General features: G+C 41.6%; 2 protein-coding genes across 2 annotated transcripts in view; both read right to left on the bottom strand.

Annotated features, from left to right (window-relative positions):
* The window catches only part of RPL37A (ribosomal protein L37a), a 239,101-nt gene extending 232,928 nt beyond the window's left edge, over positions 1-6,173 (bottom strand). Inside the window, exon 1 of the mRNA XM_069861389.1 lies at positions 6,169-6,173. Coding sequence (XP_069717490.1) covers positions 6,169-6,171 — 3 coding nt within the window. The 5' untranslated portion in view covers positions 6,172-6,173. The remainder of the gene's footprint in view (positions 1-6,168) is intronic.
* The window catches only part of XRCC5 (X-ray repair cross complementing 5), a 53,969-nt gene extending 32,935 nt beyond the window's left edge, over positions 1-21,034 (bottom strand). Inside the window, exons 1-9 of the mRNA XM_069861377.1 lie at positions 20,985-21,034; positions 16,234-16,347; positions 15,520-15,703; positions 14,281-14,329; positions 12,639-12,761; positions 9,672-9,860; positions 6,931-7,045; positions 3,943-4,081; positions 1,947-2,059 (exon numbers count right to left, since the gene is read on the bottom strand). Coding sequence (XP_069717478.1) covers positions 1,947-2,059; positions 3,943-4,081; positions 6,931-7,045; positions 9,672-9,860; positions 12,639-12,761; positions 14,281-14,329; positions 15,520-15,703; positions 16,234-16,347; positions 20,985-21,002 — 1,044 coding nt within the window. The 5' untranslated portion in view covers positions 21,003-21,034. The remainder of the gene's footprint in view (positions 1-1,946; positions 2,060-3,942; positions 4,082-6,930; positions 7,046-9,671; positions 9,861-12,638; positions 12,762-14,280; positions 14,330-15,519; positions 15,704-16,233; positions 16,348-20,984) is intronic.
* Positions 21,035-21,985: the final 951 nt, after the last annotated feature.

Consider the following 21,985-nt stretch of genomic DNA (forward strand, 5'->3'; position numbering starts at 1 on the left):
ATTGGGCGTAATTACTCATGCTCCTAGTTAGAGAACCAGAGCACACTTTATTTAAGATGAAATTCCTACTCATTATGAAATCCAGACAAGAGAAGCACATCGTAAAAATTATCAAAAGCAACATTTTGAGCATTGAAAAAATATAAAATCAATTTGTTAATACTTTGAGAAATACTTATGTGAATTAAACATATTTCTACAATTAATTATTAATTATGTATTTGAAGGTATTACCGCATTATGTGACCGAAGGTGGCAAAACCCCAATGCATATGAAACAATAGCTCATTACAGGAGCACAATGTTTCTGTTCTCCTCTAAGTTTCTGTTTTCAATAAAATTCAGGCTTCACATTGAAATAAGATGTCAGCCTCCAGGATAACAAAATGCTGCACATGGTGAAATATATCTTACAGAATCAAATGAAGACAGTAACACTCAGCTGTAGGCTAATAATGCATGAAATGATGCAAGAAGTTGTCTCATTGAAACACTGGGTTCAGATTTAACACTTCACTTCTTAGACCCAGGTTTAGGTACAGGATTTAGCAGTCCCTAACAACTCCCTGCCCTGGACACGGTCAAGCATGATATGTTTCCTCAATCAATCACTTTCAGTACACAAGCTCCCAGGTTACTTAAGTTCTGAATGTCCTCAAGGAGTAACCAGGTTAGAGTTCCCATTTAGGCTGGCCTTTCATGTCAAAGCAACACAACTTCCTGGCTCCTCAGTTACTAATACACTGCCACAGTCTAAGCGCATATCTAGCAAAACGCATGTGCTTCTGTGCCACCTGTACTGTAAAGCAAAAATATGTTTAGTTATATCCATTTGGAAGTAAGCTCCCAGAGGCACTTCCTATTTCATAAGCATCTTTCCTTCCTGGCAATAGGTAATAATTTCTCAGCTTTTGTCAAGTGTTCTATTTTATTCAGGCAGCAAGATATTTCAAAGAGGAGCAAGAGAGCTGGGAGCTTTCAGAACAGAAAGCACAGACCTGCCCTAAGATTTTATTTCAGTTTTGAGTGGTGAAGGGGACTGGGTGCAGTGAACTCCAAGTTTCAGTCATCCTGTGCAATATCCCAGAGAAGAAAGAGTGAGAGAAGCTTAGCATTTCTAGCTATTACTGACACTCACATCTCTGTACCTTCTCCTCATACATCCTACTACAAGAAGGATTTGTTAAGCCTTCACCTACAGCTTTCCTAATGCTTAAGTCCTGAATTTTCTGCAGGAAATTACCTTGTGCTGGATAGCTTTTATTAAGTTACTTGCTCAATTTTAGGTTTCTTACAACTTCCAGGTAAAACAAGTGGCAAAAATAATACCACAAGCACATGTAAGTGCATACAAACACCAAGCAGATTATTGAAATACAGAGCTTTTTGAATGACGTTATCTGCATCTAAGTTCTATGAAGTCTTCACTACATTTAGGTTTTTTTATAGTAGAAACAAAAAGCAAGTCAGTTCAGAAACTAATCTTTACAGAAATGATAATGAATGCAGCCAGTTCTCAGACTTTAACATTCCTTTAATGTTGAGGGTGAGGCTTCATCTGTTAAAAGGGAACATACCTCTGGCAGGACAAAGCCAAAGAATGCTTCTGCATGACATGAACAGAAGAGACACCATCTTCTGTTGCACATCTATCACCAGTATTTAAGGTCGTGAGTTGAAATGAGACTACAATACCTCTGCCTCTGCTATGTAGAGATCAGAGGCATTTGCTTCACTTGAAGGCCCAATGGCCACATTTATGAGATTCTATGCTGCACAAGACTACATACTGTTTACATGTAATAGAATCAGCAAACACATCACCCCCGTATACCTGACTGCAGATGTCCCATTCCCACCACCACCACAACTTCAGTGAACTCGAACTGAAAACAACTATCTTGAACAGCCCAGGAAATTAAATGGGAAGAAGTTTAGTACTGTACCTGAGAGGATCTGCTGAATCCCAAAACAGAAAAACATTTTGCTTCTGTTTTGTACTTCATTTGCTCTTCATCTTCCTTGGAAAAAGGAACTATATCACTCCCATAGCGAAACCCTGGAAAACAAGAGAATAGCATCTGGTAAGCATATGGGCCTACAACTCTAATACCGAAATTAGCTCTCTGAATATTTTAACAATGCATGCATGCCCCACAGCTACATGCCATACATGCTCATCAGATTACTTTCCCCTTTTAACAAAAAACACAGACACTCCATAGACACATTATGTACTTCACGAGCAGCAGCTACACTCCTTCTACAATGTTGCATGTAATGTGGCTACTCTCCTAGAGAGAAAATAGGGAAACTGGATATCTTGCTTAATAGTGTTATGCTCACAGAACAGATTTAAGCAAATCAGCAGACACTGCAAGTGTGATATGAAAAAACCAAAACGTACTGCAAATCATGGACAAGAAATGAAACCACAAGGGGTTCAGAGAACAGAAGTGTTAACAGTGGAAGTGAGGTACGCCCTCACACACAACGGAAAACCAAAACATTCTCGTATGCAGAAGCAGACTTTCTATAGGCTTCTGTGTTTTACTTCCTTTGCCTTACACTACAGGGATATCTCCACAAAATGGGAAGCTGTTAGTTCCTCAGAGGTTATCATCTGTTCCAACTGCTTATTCTCCGATCTCAAACCACAATATCCTCCCTGTAGCATCATCACATTATTACACTGTTGTAGACTAAGGACATTATCCTCAGATACAATGAAATTAGAAGGAACAGCAGTAAATCCCTCAATGAAAAAAACTATACGCGGGTACAATTTCCAGGCAACTGAAAAGCAAACACACACACAGAATGAAAGGAATTTCAGGATGGGAACTTCAGAAGCAAAATATCGTCCAATTATGACATTTCTCAAAATATACAGAAAAGTCCATGGGGCATCACCAGCTCTGTAACTGTAAGAAACATAAAACCACTGCCAGAGAAATTATTGGTGTCTTTTATTCACATTGAACTGTTCATCACTTCTTTATACCAGTACCCACAAGTACTTGCCAACTTAGGCAGTCAGGACATTAGCAGAAAACAGCCCAAAATGCCTCAAAGTACATTCACTATAAAAAGTAGGGTTATTTTTTTATTTCATTAAAAATTTTGAAGTTATAAAATATAGACGACTAGCTTTTAACTGTCATTTCTGCTTAAAGAAAATCCCACTGTTGTTGGGACGTTTTTATCTGTTACTGCTATGAAATGCCTATGATTGCTACAATAGAAAAAGATTAAAATAAAAAATACAGTATTAATTTTTTAATTTATTTTATTACTTTGACAGCACTTTCCATACTGTTATCTGAATAGTTCTTCCCTTTGCTGTTAATATATTTGCTCTACTTGTGAGGGATTGAAACAGCAAAGGAAAGAAAAAAAATTAGTAACAGAATACAGCTACACAATTGCAAAAAGTTAAAAATATTTGCTTAACTCCATTTTTAAACAGTAGACTATTTCACACTGTTTCCAGGGTCTTTAGACTTCCAAAGAATTTAATCCACTCAGAAAGAAGCTGAAGGTTATAAAAAGAAGTACTCTGCATATCACTTCAGAGTGAACCTGTTAGGGAATTTAAGCAGCAGAGCTTGTAGACTCTTGAACACTAAACCTTCTTTTAATGGGTTCAACTTCCCAATTGCAGAATATCTAGAGCAGTTGTTTATCTAAACAAGACCAGTGCTACGGAAGTATTCACGTTATCTGTATAACTGAAGATTTGAAAACAGAATAGATAAAGCAGTACTGCTCACTACAGAACTGAGGTATGGTTCTCGCTTAAGTCTGTATCAACTTACAGAGCTTTCATTTAACGATCACAGCTAGGCTTGAAAGTATAAAACTAAAAGGCACTTAAATCATTTCAGATTACAAGCCATTAGTTTTGTGTTTGTCTTCAGGGTGCACGTAAAGAAGTCATACCTTGAATAGTATCATCTTTCTGAACCTCTGTCTCATCATCATCATTCAAGCAGTAAACAGTTTCTTTCTGCACATCTTCTTTTCTAAGGGTTTTAGCATCCACAACCGTCCAAACTTTTTTCACCTTCTCTTCTGTGACCTTTATATCAGAATTCAAAGAAAACATTTAACATTTCATTGAGATCCAGAGTGCTTACAAAAACATGCAAAAAATTCTTAGACTAAGCACTGCTTTATTTTGCCAATAAGGGACCAATAACAACAGTCTCACATATTCATTTCTGACTGTTACCACAGTGCTTCCAGCACACTGTTTCATCTGTATGAGACCTACCCCTGAACTACATCATATTGACTGTGCACCTGCCTTGGTTACTCATTAAAGCCACGAGGCAGTCATTTGGGGAAGTCTAAGTCACAGGATAACATGTAACTTGTTTGCTATGTATTTTACTTCCTTCACTTACATCAATGCTTTTGACAAAGCATTAAGATCAAGCCTTTGACACAGTTTCTCATGGCATTCTGCTTCAGAAACTGTCAGCCTCTGGACTGGGCAGGCGCACACTCTCCTGGGTGGAAAACTGGTTGGATGGCCGGGCCCAGAGAGTGGTGCTAAATGGTGCGAAATCCAGCTGGAGGCCAGTTACAAGTGGGGTTCCCCAGGGCTCAGTGCTGGGTCCAGCCCTGTTCAGTGTCTTTATCAATGACCTAGATCTTCATGAAGGCACTGAGTGCACCCTTAGCAAGTTTGCAGACGACACTAAGCTGGATGGAAGCATGGATCTGCTGGAGGGTAGGGAGGCTCCAAAGGGATCTGAACAGGCTGGACCGCTGGACTGAGACCAGTGGCATGAGGTTTAACAAGGCCAAATGTCGGGTCCTGCACTTGGGGCACAACAACCCTGTGCAGAGCTACAGACTAGGAGAAGTCTGTCTAGAAGGCTGCCTGGAGGAGAAAGACCTGGGGGTGTTGGTTGGCAGTTGGTTGAATGTGAGCCAGCAGTGTGCCCAGGTGGCCAAGAAGGCCAATGGCATCTTGGCTTGTGTCAGAAACAGCGTGACCAGCAGGTCCAGGGAGGTTATTCTCCCTCTGTACTCGGCACTGGTGAGACCGCTCCTTGAATCCTGTGTTCAGTTCTGGGCCCCTCACCACAAAAAGGATGTTGAGGCTCTGGAATGAGTCCAGAGAAGAGGAACAAAGCTGGTGAGGGGACTGAAGAACAAGTCTTACGAGGAACGGCTGAGAGAACTGGGGTTGTTTAGCCTGGAGAAGAGGAGGCTGAGGGAAGACCTTATTGCTCTCTACAACTACCTGAAAGGAGGCTGTAGAGAGGAGGGAGCTGGCCTCTTCTCCCAAGCAACAGGGGACAAGACAAGAGGGAATGGCATCAAGCTCTGGCAGGGGAGGTTTAGGCTGGACATTAGGAAAAAATTTTTCACGGAAAGGGTCATTGGGCACTGGCAGAGGCTGCCCAGGGAGGTGGTTGAGTCACCTTCCCCAGAGATGTTTAAGGGATGGGTAGACGAGGTGCTGAGGGGCATGGTTTAGTGATTGACAGGAATGGTTGGACTTGATGATCCAGTGGGTCTTTTCCAACCTGGTGATTCTATGGTTCTGTGATTCTATGTTAAGGATGCAAGAGGACCCAATGCTCATTCACACTTGTTCACTAAAGCTGTGCATCAGGCTCACTACACTACGGGATAAAAATACCCTAAATTCCTGCAACTTTCTGAGAAGGCAGAAAGAAATCCCAGCTGCGTTACGGGACTGGGAAGGTAAAGAAGGAAAAAAATTCTGCAATGAGTGAATGATTCCCAACTACAGGGAAAGAAAAATGCTTTTTTTTCTCTCTACTTCAGTGAAACTGATGGCGTACTTAGTGATTGAGAAGAAAAATTGAGAACTGGGTAGAAAACAGAAAAGACAGAATAGATTATATCAGTAGATATCACAAGTCTACTCCTAGCTTTGATCCGACTGCTGTATGACCTCCAGCAAGCCACTCAGTTCATGTTGCTTACTCTCCCAAGCCTCATTTATTTTGTTTCTAAACGCCTTTGGGAGGGCACTCTTGCTGCACATTTGTACAGGTCTGGCACAAAACCCTAATAAAAAAAAAAAAAGATGAATAAGTATAAATAGAAAACTGACAGCAAAGATCTCTTTCCAGGCTAGTACGTCTACCTCCCAGAAATTAGATATATTTCATCTTCATAACACATCTTCCTGAAACCTTGCGATACTGGCCAGACTCAGTCTTGCGTTCAAAAAACAAAACAATCTCCATCTCACCAGATTCATCAATGTTGCTATGCTATATAGTCATCTATTAACTATTCAATAACTGGAATTTTGCACATTTTCTTTGTTTAAATACACTTAGTCCTTCCTAGCACTGTGTGAAGGAACCTTATAAACTGTAAGAGAAACCAACTGTGCACAAGCTCTGCCAAACAGTATAAAGCAAACAAGCTGAAAAAATATACCTCTTTTCCAAGGCTGAAATAATAATAGATGCATTTTGAAACAATAGCTGGTAAAACATTTCCATCCACCATTTTAAAAACACATGTGCATAATTCCTCTCATGCCTAGGGCTTAAGAAATAATATATGTATTAAGTGCCATTGAGCTGCAGACATACCACCGATGCCAAATGGAAAGCTTCACACAATCGCAGCACTCTTGATCAGGTTTGTCAACTTCAATACCATTAAGTGTCACAGCATAGATGCCAATTACTTCTATTTCTGTACGTCGTGATTTTTAGCTCCTTAACATATGTGTACAATATGGTGAAGTTAAGAGTTGCTGTGGGAACCACAGTTTTAGATGTACTGGCTTCTACACACATAAAATCTCTACCATAATTATTTTGGATGTTGTTTTATCTTTCGATTTCTTAGCTTTAAGGAAAACACGTGCAGCTGCACCTAACCTGCTGTCAAAATACACTAAAACATACAATTTTATGAACTTACTGATTTGTACGCCACAATCCTTATAGACAAATTGGAACCAATTGTAAGCTGGCAGGGCCAAGCCATAGGCCTTCTTTCTATTTTCTTAAACATTGAAAGACGCTCCAGGCTCTCTCTAAATGAAAGAATTGAGAAAATAGAAATTAACTTTAGTTAACAGTAATAAAATATCACAGACAATACACTCTCTTCAAGGAGATGCAGAAGGCCAATTGTTTTCAGCCTAGGCTGCAGAAAGCATTAGAAAATAAACTGTATAAATAATCTTGTCATTAACTATTGTCAGAAAAGGGAACAAAAAAAGGTAGAGTGGATTATTCCCATCTTGATCCTTTCTGATGGCGAGACATTAGGGCTTAAAGACAGCGTGTTAGGCCTTGTGATGAAACTACACAATAACTTATTAAGCATTTTACATTTGTCTGTGCTCACTCAATTAGGGCTTGCAGCTAGATGAACAACCCACATTAGAAAAGGTTTCTCTAAGTCGAAAAATGTTTTCTACAGTGAAAGTAAAGAAATAAAGAATGCAGTCTCAATTAACAGGATTTTGTTTGTGTGGTAATTAACTTTTGACAGTTTTTTTAATACTGTACTAATGAACTCATTATTTTCAGGCCATTCACTTAGAGTGAAACAAGTTAGTTGGAGTATTTCTAGCCTAAATAGCACATATGCAAGTTCATAAAACAGAAAAAAAAAAAAGAAACTGTAAAGATTTTACACTAAACAGTGATCAGTCAATTGCACAACTCTAAGCAATGAAGTCTAAAAATTAAAAATTGATAGTAAAAGTAATTTATAGTATATTATTGTGAAATCAAACAGGTTTGCACCCCAGAAGAGCTTTCAGCTAATACAAACTCTATAAGTTTCTTTGCTATAAAACTCCAGTTCAGAGAAAGTACTCAAATTTTTTTTATTGCATAACGAAGCAAAGATAAAATAGTGTTTACCTCACCTTTTCCACATCATGATAAACGCCACAATCTACCTCTCTCTTGATTAAAGCACTTGTCTAGCAGAAATTAAGATAACTCCTAAAGACATTAGTACAGAATTCAACTTCATATTCTACTTTTCAACTTTCTTAGGACAAGTAGGGGTTTTCTGAAAATTCTAACAGAAGCACAAAGAAAGAAGAACATATACTGGGATTTTTATAATGAGATAAACATCTTTTTCATTTTTTTCCTTGGGGAAAGGAAAGAAGGGAGGAAAAACTGCTTTTTCTGGCAATAGAGACATCATTATAGTATTTTTTAAAAGAACCTGTTACTATGTCATTAAAATAACTGTAACACGCAGAGTCTAAGATGAAAGTGAAAACTAAATACCTAAGCCTCAAATGCCCAAAAATGCCTAAGCTCAATTTGTTAACTCAATCCTTTATTTTCTTACATTTGTAGGAGAAAAATCCTCCCTGTTGTCAAACAAGACTCAGCCAACAAAACCCTAGTAAATGCACGTTTCAACTTGTATTTTAAATACGTATCTCTTCTCGGCTCTCCAAGCCCTTCCACCAAAACCAAGAGGCAGAAGTATTGCCTATCTGATGGTCAGAATATCAAACCCTAAAGCAATACAACAACATTTTCTCACTTGCTTTCCTGACATGAGTAATTTATTTTTGCAAAGGCTAAAAAATTTTTACCAGCAGGACTAATAAATAACCAGGAAAAAAGAGTATATCTGAGCTGGTAAATTATCATGACAGATTTGCAAGGCTGACTTCTTAAAGCTTGATAAGCAACTTAACTGCATCTAAAACCCTCACATATTCCTAAACAACTAAGGCTTTAATCTATTAGCCAAATGCCTATTTATCCAAAGATTTTGGATTTCCCCTGAAAGCATGGCACAAAGACAGCTTATATACAGTAGGAAGAGCCTGTGATAAAAATAATATAAAGAAGAGGCCAAGTCACATAGTAGCTTCCTGCATATGGATTATCCCAAAGGATAAACAGGCCCAGAAAGATACTGCTTTTCTGTGCAGCCTTTTGATGAAATGACAAGGCTTACTTTTTTTCTGGAGACTCAGACTGCTCTGTTGACCAGTATGGAACACATACGCAGTGACACATATTTCTTCACTAATGCTCAAATAATGGTTTAACTGGCTGCTGAGGTGCAAAGCAGATCTGTTGGGCAAGCTGAGGGAAGGAAATCCCACAAACAAAATTATGACTAACTGCATCCAAACCTACAGGTATCTCATTCAAAAATTATAGTTGATGATCCCATTACAGCTATGGCCTACTAAGTTTCCTGAAAAACACGTTGTCTAAGAGGTCACACTTCATAATTGCAGAGTAGAACTACTAAGATAATAAAATCAGAATTCTGTAAGGCACATGGATACATTTTGCTTGTTTTCCAACTGAGACAACAGCTATGTAGAAAAGCCCTAGATATATCTACACTTCATCAGAGGCACACATTTTCATTCTTTCATTGAGAAAACATAAAGTGAAAAACCACCTTTCAATTGTTGCATTAGGAATGCTGCTAGAAAAAGTATATTGTTGGGCACAATTGCACAGTAGTCTGTGATTAAAGAGCAAGATTCAACAAACAACAATATTCAAATATCTATAAGTTTTATAAGCCAGACAAGTTATAAAATTCATTGACTTCAGTGAAACTGGAAGCAAGTGATTATTTGATCAATTTCATCTTTCACTGAAGAAATCAGAAAGTGAATTTACAGTGTGATAAAGAGGATTAGCCAAATTTACCTGAAAGTATAAATTTCTTCCAGCCCTCCTTCTTTATCCAAAGTATGCATCAGTTTCCTCACCACACCAATGCCTTCCTTCTGCTGCGCAGTTAAGCCCTTTCTTGGAAAAGAATTTCTCTGCATTTGAGAACGCACAGTAGCACTTGTATCTCCACTTCCACCATCAGAATCCGCTGAAAATGGCAGACTAAGAACATAGGCAGAAGTAGTTAGTTTGACTTTCCTCTTAACTAGAGTAGCCAAAAATATAATGAAAATTGTATCTGAATCAACTATTTCCATCTAGCTGCAGTCAGACACAAAGAGCTGCATGTCTGCACCAGTTCTGGGCATCATATGTCAATAAAGATGTCCACATACAGAGAAGGATTAGGGAGTAAAGACAACGATGGTTAGGAAACAAGATTTATGAAAAAGGATCAAATAAAACAAAGCCCATAGAGAAGGAAGTCGGAGGGCAAGACAGTCTCAAATATAAAAGGCTGTTGCAGAGGAAGCAAACAGTAAGTTCTTCTTATTCAGCCTGCACTCAAATTACATCATGGAGTCAGGTCAGATATTCAAAAATCTGATAAAGGCATTTCAAACCACAATCTCGAAAACCAACTGCCTGAGGAGACAGAAGAGTCTCCATCACTGGAAATCTTTATAAAAAGATTAAACAAACATAGTTCAACCGACCCAGCCTGATGTAGAGAACAGCTGTAGATGACTTGTTAAAGGCCATTCCAGGCCTGTGATCTGCACTGGCTCTAAATGCCAGAAACAGGCCGTTCTCTGCAGTGGGGCTATTAGGTATTTCTGGAATAGATGTTTCTCTTAGAGATTTTAATAGCTTACAACAATAGGTGAATTTCTGACTGAAGATGACATATTTTTCTGCACTTCAAGAATCAGATTTAAAAATTTAGCCAGGGGTTATAGATAAAATTATTTTGCTGCTCTTTAAAATATGACAGTTATCTACATATAATAACCACAGAAAAAAGATATGTGTAAGATCCTCTACTCTGTGTCCCTGACAATGCTTGCAGATTTTTCAAATCTTTCTTCTGATTCAATTTTGAATGAACCACATGATACCTTTTACCCCCTTTCATAAAGTAAAAGAATTTTAGCATTGTATTGCGTTTTCAAAAAACAGCCTACACATCTCTACCTTACTTTCACCTCATTAGTCCTCACTAAAATCATCTGTGGAGCAACATACAATAAGCAGAGTTAACAATGCACACAACAATGTCACATACAGCAGAATTATAGATCAAACGTCAGTGAAATGTTTGGTACCTTTTCAGGAAGCACTATCCACTGACAAAGAGAAACTGTATTTTAAAGCTGTTAGCAGAGCAAAAACCTTCAAACCTCTGATATATTAAAGTTAGGTTACTTTCATTATGCAGTGCCTAGAGACTCCTGTGATGAGAACTGTGTAATACCCAAAGCTGCACAGTGCTCAGCAGGTGCTGGAAGCTTGATAACGGAGAGGAGAACCAACCACCTGCCACAAGTTACAACCTCATCAGCAAACAGGGTGCAAGAGATGGAAGCACGTGTTACAACAAAAGGATGAGGTTTAGCAAAAAATTATTTTTAAACCAGTATCCTGAGTGTTTTACACTTGTACATACATTTCTGAAAGCATCATTTGCTCCTGTGGCTGGGAGACAGAGCGTAAATCTGCAGTTGAGACAGTAACATCAACATTCCCCTAGTGCTTCTATTAGCCATGGGGCTTTTCCTTTGCTACATTATAAGGAAAGAAAATGTAAAGATGTATAAGAAATCTCACAGAATAAAACTACAACCTTAACTTGTGGAGGCAGTCTGCATAGCAAATTACAGGTATGGAGACAAAGTAGAAAGGGATAAATACCAGGTCTCTAAAGATGTAACTCTGGCTGGTAACGTGTACTCAGATTCATGGTACTGTGTCTCTGCTGCCTCCAGTGCCAACAGAAGATCAAATAACCTAGAAGGGCCATGTCAAAGCATGCTGCAGGGTAGGCAGAACCTGAGAGCAGCCTGACATTTGTACATTCAGCCTCTCACAAGAAGGGACAAAAAGAATTTTTCCATGGAGAATCAGCCCATGATTTTCAGTCACGCTTTCCTACCCAATCCCACCGTTATCTTGCAGGTGGGTCTGCTTTAATGAATTTATCAAGTTCACAACACAGCTCCTTACAAGATCTAGGTGAAAGTAAATATTAAAATGGTCAGAAGAAAAACTTCATCTTTAACTTTTCTCCTGTGAAATTGTTATACACAGCAAACATTAACATTCACACAAAGTTTTGGTTTTAAACAAATTTCAATTAGGCCTACAGTTCCCTATGTCACCGTCACCATCACATGCAACAAGTAATACAGATCTCAGCACCACTACTTCAGCTCAATGCCTATTCCTATATCAAGACATCCAAAGAACTCTCATCATAAGACTTTGCTTCCATCTTCCTCTTCCATATTCCAAGCCCATCACTGTGAATATAACCCTTCCATTCAGGCTTGCTTTTCTTCTGACAGAAGAATCAGGCTATAAACAACTGCAATGCTACCTTGTTATTTCTTCCAGTCACTCCCTTATGAAGAAGAACCTAAGCTGCTGCTGTGACAAAATAACTGTTCCTGAGGTTATTTCTAATTCATTGTTTCCTTCACTGCTCATACAGATCTTTTGTGTCCCATTTTAGACTTTGACTCTAAGCTATAAGCTTAAAGGGTGAAGAAGTCATCATCTTAAAGTGTGTTTGCACATCACTTCATGAAGGGGACTTAGTTCATAACTTGAATTCATGGCACGTGTAATTGATATAAGTACTTACAACAATCATATTACATTCTGGTACACCCTCAAAGAAACAATACAAGAGTCGATTATCAACTCTTTCAAGATCATTTAATAAAGTATAGTTTCTCTTTAGAAAATGGCATAGTGTATAACAGTCACTTCCACACTTACAAAAACTGAAGTGAAATTCCTGTTTTCTTCAAGTTAGCAATGATAATTTCCAGCTGATCCTCACTGACAGGACTGCTAAGGTCTGTAAACAGTTCAATGTGTCTCTTCTCATATTTCTTTCCTCTTGAAATAGAAAAAGAATATTTAAGTATATCAGAAATATCTAAAAGACATTTGCTAATTCCTCCCTTACAAAATTGAAACTTTATCAAATATATTTGTTAAAAAAATATTAAACAAACCAACCTTCTTTGTAGAAGTTGTTCTATCAGTGCTCATATTATTTATGGGAAGATTTTATCTTTATATGATTCCCTCTACTCACTCCTACACCCTAAAACTGAGCACTCCAGGCCTGTGACTGTATAAATCACTAACCACATCTAAACAAATGGAAGTATGCCTATTATCACTTATGTAGATAAAAAGCTAATAAAATATGTTAGGTTATATATTGATTATACTGCAAATTTCCTTGGCATCTCTAAGTCTGTCCTTGTGAAAATGAAAAATGTATCATAACGTAAGTTATTGTTGCTAGTGGGGGTTCCATTTTAGTCAGCTAATTCAGTAGGTTCATTGGATAAGATGGACTTTAAACCCTACTTAATACTAAGAAGAAGTAACAATAAACATAAGAAAGTTCTAAAAGCTGCAGAACAAAATTCAGTTAGACTGACAAAGTTTGTATCTGGATATTCAATCATAAGGGTGATTGTCTTGAATTTTAATCCAATAGTATTTTCTAACCTGAAAGTAAACACCATATAAAAATGGTTTGATGCATGCAAGCAACTAAGCTACAGAAAACAAAGTTATTAAAGGTTATACTGGTACAAATGCAGTGATTTTAATTCACAATATAGTTTTAATTGTTAAATTGATAGAGCTTTCCATGCTGACTACAATGTTATGATTAAATACACAAACTGCATCACGAAGTCTTAGTCTTCAGCATTCACAATTAGATCTCAAACTTTTTAGAAACACGTTCAGTCTCTGTTTTAAGAGGAAGTAAGGCTATCTTCCTTTCCCTATACCATTAGTCCACTGAGTGTTAGTCACATTTCCCATGGTCCATTCACTGACAACTTTGCAACGCTTATGCCAAGATTTTCTTTCAGCTTAAACAGTGTTTTTTTCCTAGGGCATGTTTATCTCCAATAGTCTGCATATTTACAAACAGCCACTATATCTCCAACAGCCTTTAAGTCACTAGGCTGAACAAAATCACCTTTCTAGTTTGATTTTCCTTTTTTCTTTGTAAGATATGCCATCACCCTTATAAATCTCCTAGCCCTTTCTATGCATTGTAGCAGCTGAATTAATCTTTTTTGAAAACAGTGTCACATTTCTTGTGAAGTCATTCATTCTCATGAATATACTAAAAAATTCCCAGTTGCATCAGAAAGCTCTTAACATTGTTTGGAGAAGCTGAATGCCTCCTGGGGATTCTTCCGGGATAGACTCTTGTAGTGTGTTGCTTGGTTTTAATTTAAAAAATAAAAATAAAAAATAAACCAAACACCACAAACATTTCCCATATTTACACCATTCTGGAAATGTAATACTGACAAGAAATCAGATCAGCTCCAAAGTGAAAGGCCAGAATTCTGTAAAAAGCGCTGGGTTACATACTCACATTGTTTCCTTCTGAAGTAAGTCCATACACACAATAATTGCATCTAGAACTAAGCAAATTTAAGAAAAATCTCATCTAGAACATGAATCATCACAAAAGTGCTTTTCCTATGAAACATGTGCTGTTTTCACCCCTCACAAACACTGACAAACATGCATTTTCATTAATAAGCAAACTAATTTTTTGAGACAAGTACTTTTCAAATATGTACTGTGCAAGAACTTCCTATATAACTCGTCTGTTCCGTGATCTTGTCTCTTCCCCGTTTATCTGACAGAACAGTAAAAAGATTGCCTCAGGGCCCATTCTTTTAGTTGTCAATCAGGAGGCTCAAGTCCAATGAAAGAGCAATCTAATCTTAACAACATTACTTTGACTCCACAAACAAAATTTACTTGTACTTTCAACACAAGATACCATTTCCTCATGCAAGGTTTTCCCTCAAACCATCAGCATTGAGCAATCTCTTCACCATATCTTTCTTACCACAATTTTCACCAGGAACATATGATTATCACTATGCAGAAACCTGCCCAGCGATTGAAAAAGGCTTTGCTTCCTCTAAGATACAGCTGACTGGCTGCACACTTCTCTTAAACAGCTCCGACAGTCGGAACAGAATTCACTACAACCATTTTATGGCCAGAAAGAGGGAAGACAACATAGAATAGTATTTAATAGAAACACAGAAAGGGACACTATAAAAATCACCTTCTTTTAAAACTCTTCACCTTAGGCAGCTAACAACAGAACACATTCAAACTTGAACAACATTCAAACCAATGACTGACATTTGGCAATGTTAGAAATACTTTATAAATATATCAATCCTATAGACCTCTATTCTGCTTTGTCCGGCTTCTGGTACTTCTGCTGACATACTTCATAAATAATATTTTTATTTGATAAAAAAGTATAAAACAGATTCTGCAACACTGTTTTTGAAAACACATGCCTCATTTGAGGCCTAAAATTATATTATCGCTACCTTTGTTCTCTTTAATTACCAGAACACTTCATAAAAGCAATGATTCACTACAGCCAAGACTCTATTTGCTAGCCTAAAAGAATGTCAAAAAGCAGCTAATTTGGTTTTGAACAAACTTATAACCACAAATTAGCTGAACTCCAATAAGAGTCAAAACTTCTGAGGCAAATCTGAGCCCATTTCACAACGCCAACTTCCTGCCTCCTATGTAGCTGAATCAGTTCAAGAGCAGCACTACAATGAAAGGATACAGTCTGCTTGTTCAGAGCCTGGTTTAATCAAATCTTGAATGTCTTCCAGCAGATCAAAATCTGGTAGCATTAGTGACCTATGTACAGTAATGTTTTGGTACTGATCCTCACTGGCGAGGTCATTCCTAGTACCATCTGTGCCAAACAAAACTACAGCAACTTCATCTTTACTTTCAGCAAAAACCTGGAAAGAGAGAAAATACAAAACAGGAATGAAAACACAGGTCGATTCATACACAACTGTGTTGGGCTAACTCAATCAAGCTAAATTAATCTTGAAACAACATCAAGTACAGTGGATTTACTTTTCAATGCCATCCTACCAAAATGTAATCTTACAGAGAGTTCACTAATTTAGATATAATTAAACTAACAGACTGACATCAGCATATCTGCTATAAAAACAGTAAAATTGGCGGATTAAACCTTGAAATGAGTCTTCAGTATGGTGAATCTTAATAAGGTTGAAACATTTTAGAGAAAGAGAAGATTACTTTTTCCCCCTAAAAGTTTCTACTGTCTTAAAAAAAAAGAATAATCAACTCAACTGCCACGTCTCCACAAAAGTATAGCTGAATCAAAGAGCACTTGCATGAAAAACAGACTAATTCTTTCTCATTTATTTCAATTATTAGCAAATAAGGAAAATATTTCAGTTACTATGCTTTCTCTCCCTTTTTAACAGTTTTTAATCATACATAAAGTCACATATACCTGTCTCTGTACAAACTTTGTCATAATCTTCTTGGCTTGCTCAAGTGAAGACTCCTCACCAGAGGCAGAATTGCTCATCGTAAAGCCAACATCCAGGCACAGCACTATGGCCGCCTAGAAAGGAAAGGCAATATGGAATAAGATGTAAAAGGGCTAATATAAGCATAATTACTTAAAAGGATTATTTCAGACCCTTGAACACACAAAACCTAAAAATCAAACTACGTCACTTTAGATCTATTCTACAGTAACTGTTATTTCTCACTGGACTAAGAATCCTTTAATCCTGCACCATGTTCCAAGTATCCCAATGGAAAACACAAAAAAATCCTACGTTATACAATAGTATGTTAAGAGGGGCAATTTCTGTTCAACCCCATGAACTTATTATGGATCTAAGGCCTCACTAGGAAATAAACCAGAGATATTTCAAATGACAATTGCAGCACAGCACAACACAGTATGTCTGCACAACACAAGGCGGATATACAAGTTTGTTCCCTAAACTCTCAGCTACATCCATGCCTTGCAGTAACTCATAATAACTTTAGACAGCTGTTTGGTCTAACCCAGGAATGTAAGAATGGCCCAGATTAGCTGTCTAATGCTCTGTATTAGCAGCTCTCAAATTATTTTCTTATCCTCCTCCTTTTCCCTAAATACATTATGCACCTCCCCTGTCACTAGCACTGTTTTAACTCCCCACATTCTCCTACAAGAGGACAAGGGTAAGAAAGAAAGAAGACCTAGCAATGGGACTCCACGAGACATCCAGCAGGTTATGCTCGGTCTCAGCACTCTACTCCTCACTCTGCCTTCACTGATGGCTTGCTCAGGAGCCAGGAATTAATGCCTCTGAGTCAGCCATGTCTGCAGAAGCTTATAGTGGAACAGAGAAATAGCTGGGGCTGCACTAGGTTCTCACAAGAGCCTTGTAACTGCTCACCTGCCAGCCTCAGGAATTACTTTACCAGCTTCACTAACTGCAAAACCTCTGCTTGTTGCTATTCTGCCTCAAGACACACCATGGCTGTCAGCTGAATTAATCCTGCTGTCCAAACCACATAAAATGCTCTTCACAGCTGGCAAGATAAGAGCAAAGAAACTGAGCAGGTGTAGCAGCAAAGAGCTGCTGTTTCGCTTGAGAGAAAACGATCAAGTGTCAAGTGCTAACATGTTCTGGAAGGCAGCAACTCCAAGCCTAGTGCCTACTCAGGTACATGGAATCCTCTTTCAGGAAGAGGGCAGGTCTCTCTTTTGGTAATCCTCCTCTATATGTCTCTTCATTTGTCACTCACCTCTATGCATCTCACCTCTGAGCATCCAGTACTGTGATTTTCAGGTGCAGTATACTAAGCTGCACTTTTAAGATACTCAGCATGTATGACTGTAGGACAACATTGTCACACCTGAGCTAACATCAATATGCTTTGCTCAAGTACTGATAAGGGTGGAAACAAAATGAGCCTGCCTTTATCTCTAACCTCTCAGTGCTGAACCTCGTTATAATATAGCTGAGAGATTGCTACAGCAGCACTTTAGCCTGCAGCGCAAAGTCTGTTTAACAGATACTAAACCGCTCTGTATCACAAAAGAGCTCAGAGCAGCTTTCACCATCAAGACTCTTTAAATATACCAAACAAACTACATTTCTAACAGGGTGAAACCGTTTCTACCACTATTTCAGCAAGAGCAATGGCAATTACAGCGGTAGCTGCACTGCTGCGCTCAAGCACAGCTACCCCCAGGACAGGAATCGTAGAATGCCAGGTTGGAAGGGGCTTCAAGAATCATGTGGTCCAACCTTTTTAGGTGATACATAGTTTAAATGAGATGGCTCAGCAACCTGTCAAGCTGAGCCTTGAAAGTGTCCAGCATAGAGGAATCTAACACTTCCCTGCGGAGGTTATTCCAATGTTTAACCACTCTCACAGTGAAAAATATTCTTCTGGAATACAATAAGAATGTCCTCAGGAGCAACTTATACCATCACCCCTTGTTGTTTCCACATGACTCCTTGTAAATGGAGTCTCCATCCTCTTGGTAGACATTCTTTATGTATTGGTACAAGGCGATAAGGTCTCCCCTAAGCCTTCACCTCTCAACACTTTAGTCTCTTCGAGTGAGACAGGTTTGTACCACCGGCAGCTCAGAGCTAGGCAAAGGGAGGAGTCACTCAGTTTCAGGAAGGGCTTTTGCAGCCCTGGCTGTTGTGCCACCTACCGCTAACATCACACCACTCAACCAACGCCACACACTCACACCCCTCACCCCACTCACACTCATCCACACATAACTCACCTCACACAGCCCCACATCACACTCACCCATTCACACTCCCTTCCCACACACACTTACACCATTCACACCACTCACTCACCAACCCACCTCACGCACTTCCCACTCCCACTCACCGCCCCACATACTCACCCCACTCAGTCAACCAATGCCACACACTCACCCACAAAACTCACCCCACTCACACTCACCCATTCACACTCCCCTTCCACACACACTCACCCCACCCCATACACTCCCACCACCCACTCACCCACCCTGCCTCACACACTTCCCACTCACACTCACCCACAGAACTCACTCACCCCACACAGCCCCACACCCCACTCACTCACCCATTCACACTCCCCTCCCACACACACTCACACCATTCACACTCACCCCGCCTCACACTTCCCACTCACACTCACCACCCCACTCACCCCACTCAACCAATGCCACACTCAACCACACAACTCACCCCACTCACACTCACCCACATAGCCCCACACCCCACTCACACTCACTCACCCACACTCCCCTCATACACTATTCACACTCACCCCACACATACCCCACCTCACACACTCCTACCACTCACTCATTCCGCCCCACATACTCACCCCACTCAGTCAACCAATGCCACACTCACCCACACAACTCACCCCACTCACATTCACCAACAGTCACCCACACAACTCACTCACCCCACACAGCCCCACACCCCACTCACACTCCCTTCCCATACACACTCACATCATTCACACTCACCCCACTCATCCCACCCTCCCCCACTTCCCACTCACCTCCCCACACACTCACCCCACTTAGTCAACCAATGCTACACACTCACCCACACAACTCACCCCACACAGGCCCACACCCCACTCACACTCACCCACTGCATTCACACTCACTCATTCACACTCCCCTCCCACACACACTCACACCATTCACACCCACTGCACACACTTCCACCACTCACTCAGCCTCACACACTTCCCACTCACACTCACCACCCCACAGTCAACCAACGCCACACTCACCCACATAGCCCCACATCACACTCCCCTCATACACTATTCACACTCACCCCACACACTCCCACCACTCACTCATTCCACCCCACATACTCACCCCACTCAGTCAACCAATGCCACACACTCACCCACACAACTCACCCCACTCATGTTCACCAACAGGCACCCACACAACTCACTCACCCCACACAGCCCTACACCCCACTCACACTCACCCATCCACACTCCCTTCCCATACACACTCACACCATTCACACCCACCCCACTCATCCCACACCACCCCCCACTTCCCACTCACCGCCCCACACACTCACCCCACTTAGTCGTTCCTGCTCTGGAACGAGTCCAGAGAAGAGCAACAAAGCTGGTGAAGGGGCTGGAGAGCAGGTCTTACGAGGAGCTGCTGAGAGAGCTGGGGTTGTTTAGCCTGGAGAAGAGGAGGCTGAGGGGAGACCTCATTGCTCTCTACAACTACCTGAAAGGATGTTGTGGAGAGGAGGGTGCTGGCCTCTTCTCTCAAGTGACAGGGGACAGGACAAGAGGGAATGGCATCAAGCTCCGCCAGGGGAGATTTAGGCTGGACATCAGGAAAAAAATTTTTCACAGAAAGGGTCATTGGGCACTGGAACAGGCTGCCCAGGGAGGTGGTTGATTCACCTTCCCTGGAGGTGTTTAAGGCACGGGTGGACGAGGTGCTAAGGGGGATGGTTTAGTGTTTGATAGGAAGGGTTGGACTCGATGATCTGGTGGGTCTCTTCCAACCTGGTTATTCTATGATTCTAGTCAACCAATGCTACACACTCACCCCCAGAACTCACCCCACACAGGCCCACACCCCACTCACTCACCCACCGCATTCACACTCACCCCATTCACACTCGCTGCACACACTTCCACCACTCACTCACCCTGCCTCACACTTCCCACTCACACTCACCGCCCCCACACACTCACCCCACACCCCACTCCCTCACCCATTCACACTCCCACTTCCACCATTCACACCGACCCACCACACTCCCACCACTCACTCACCCTCCCCGCCCCACAGACCCCCCACTCACACTCACCCACTCACACTCACCCACTCACACTCACCGCCCACCCCACTCCCTCCCCAAACCCCCCCACCCATCTCACTCACACACTCCCCCTAACCCACACTCTCCCCACACCCTCACACTCCGCACTCACTCACCCACCCCACACATTCCCACATTCCCCCATTCACACTCCCCCCCACCCCCTCCCGCCCCTCGCGCACGCACGCGCGCACCCTCCCCTTCCCCGTCCCCCCGCCCCGCGGCCAGGCCCGAGCGCTCGCTCGCCCCCCGCCCTCCCCGGGCGGCCGAAGCGTCAGGGGTGCCCAAAGGCTGCCGGGACGCTGAGGGCCCCCCGGCCCCCGCGCTCCCCGCGCCGCCCCGCCGCGCTCACCTTCCCGCCGCGCGCCATCCCGCCCGCCCCGGCTCGCGCCGCCGCGCCCGCCCCGCCCCGCCCCGCCCCTCGGGAACCCGCGGCGCCACCTGGCGGCGGGCGGGGCGGGGAGCCCTGGGCTCGGCGGGAGAGCGAAGGGAGGGAGGGTCTGCTACGAGTTGCTAACCTATCGTGTATGTGAAGGTTCTATATAGATTTGTGGAGGTTTAGTACTAAAATCTAGGATTAGATTGAGTAGTTTAGATTTAGACTAGACATAAGGAGGAGTTTCTTCGCTGTGAGGGCGGTGAGGCCCTGGCACAGGTTGCCCTGGGAAGCTGTGGCTGCCCCGTCCCGGGAGGTGTTCAAGGCCAGGCTGGATGGAGCCTTGGGCAGCCTGGGCTGGTGGGAGGTGTCCCTGCCCATGGCAGGGGGGTTGGAACTGGATGATCTTCAAGGTCCCTTCTAACCCAAACCATTCTGTTCTTCAACAGGGCCAAGTGCAAGGTCCTACACCTGGATCGGGACAATCCCCAATTTCAGTACATGATGGGGGTTGACATGATTGAGAGCTGCCCTGCAGAGAAGGACTCGGGGGTGCTGGTTGATGAGAAGCTCGACATGAGCCAGCAATATGTGCTTGCAGCCCAGAAGGTCAACTGTATCCTGGGCTGCATCAAAAGAAGCGTGGCCAGCAGGTCGAGGGAGGTGATTCTGCCCCTCTATTCCACTCTTGTGAGACCCCACCTGGAGTATTGTGTCCAGCTCTGGAATCCTCAACATAAGAAGGATATGGAACTGTTGGAACGGGTCCAGAGGAAGCTACAAAGATGATGAGAGGGCTGGAGAACCTCCCGTATGAGGACAGGCTGGCAGAGTTGGGGTTGTTCAGCCTGGAGAAGAGAAGGCTCCAAGGAGACCTTTTAGCCACCTTCCAGTACCTGAAAGGGGCTACAAGAAAGCTGGAGAGGGACTGTTTACAAAGGCTTGTAGGGAAAGGACAAGGGGGAATGGGCATAAAC

Source organism: Phaenicophaeus curvirostris, chromosome 7 (assembly GCF_032191515.1).
Source record: "Phaenicophaeus curvirostris isolate KB17595 chromosome 7, BPBGC_Pcur_1.0, whole genome shotgun sequence".
Lineage (NCBI taxonomy): Eukaryota > Metazoa > Chordata > Aves > Cuculiformes > Cuculidae > Phaenicophaeus > Phaenicophaeus curvirostris.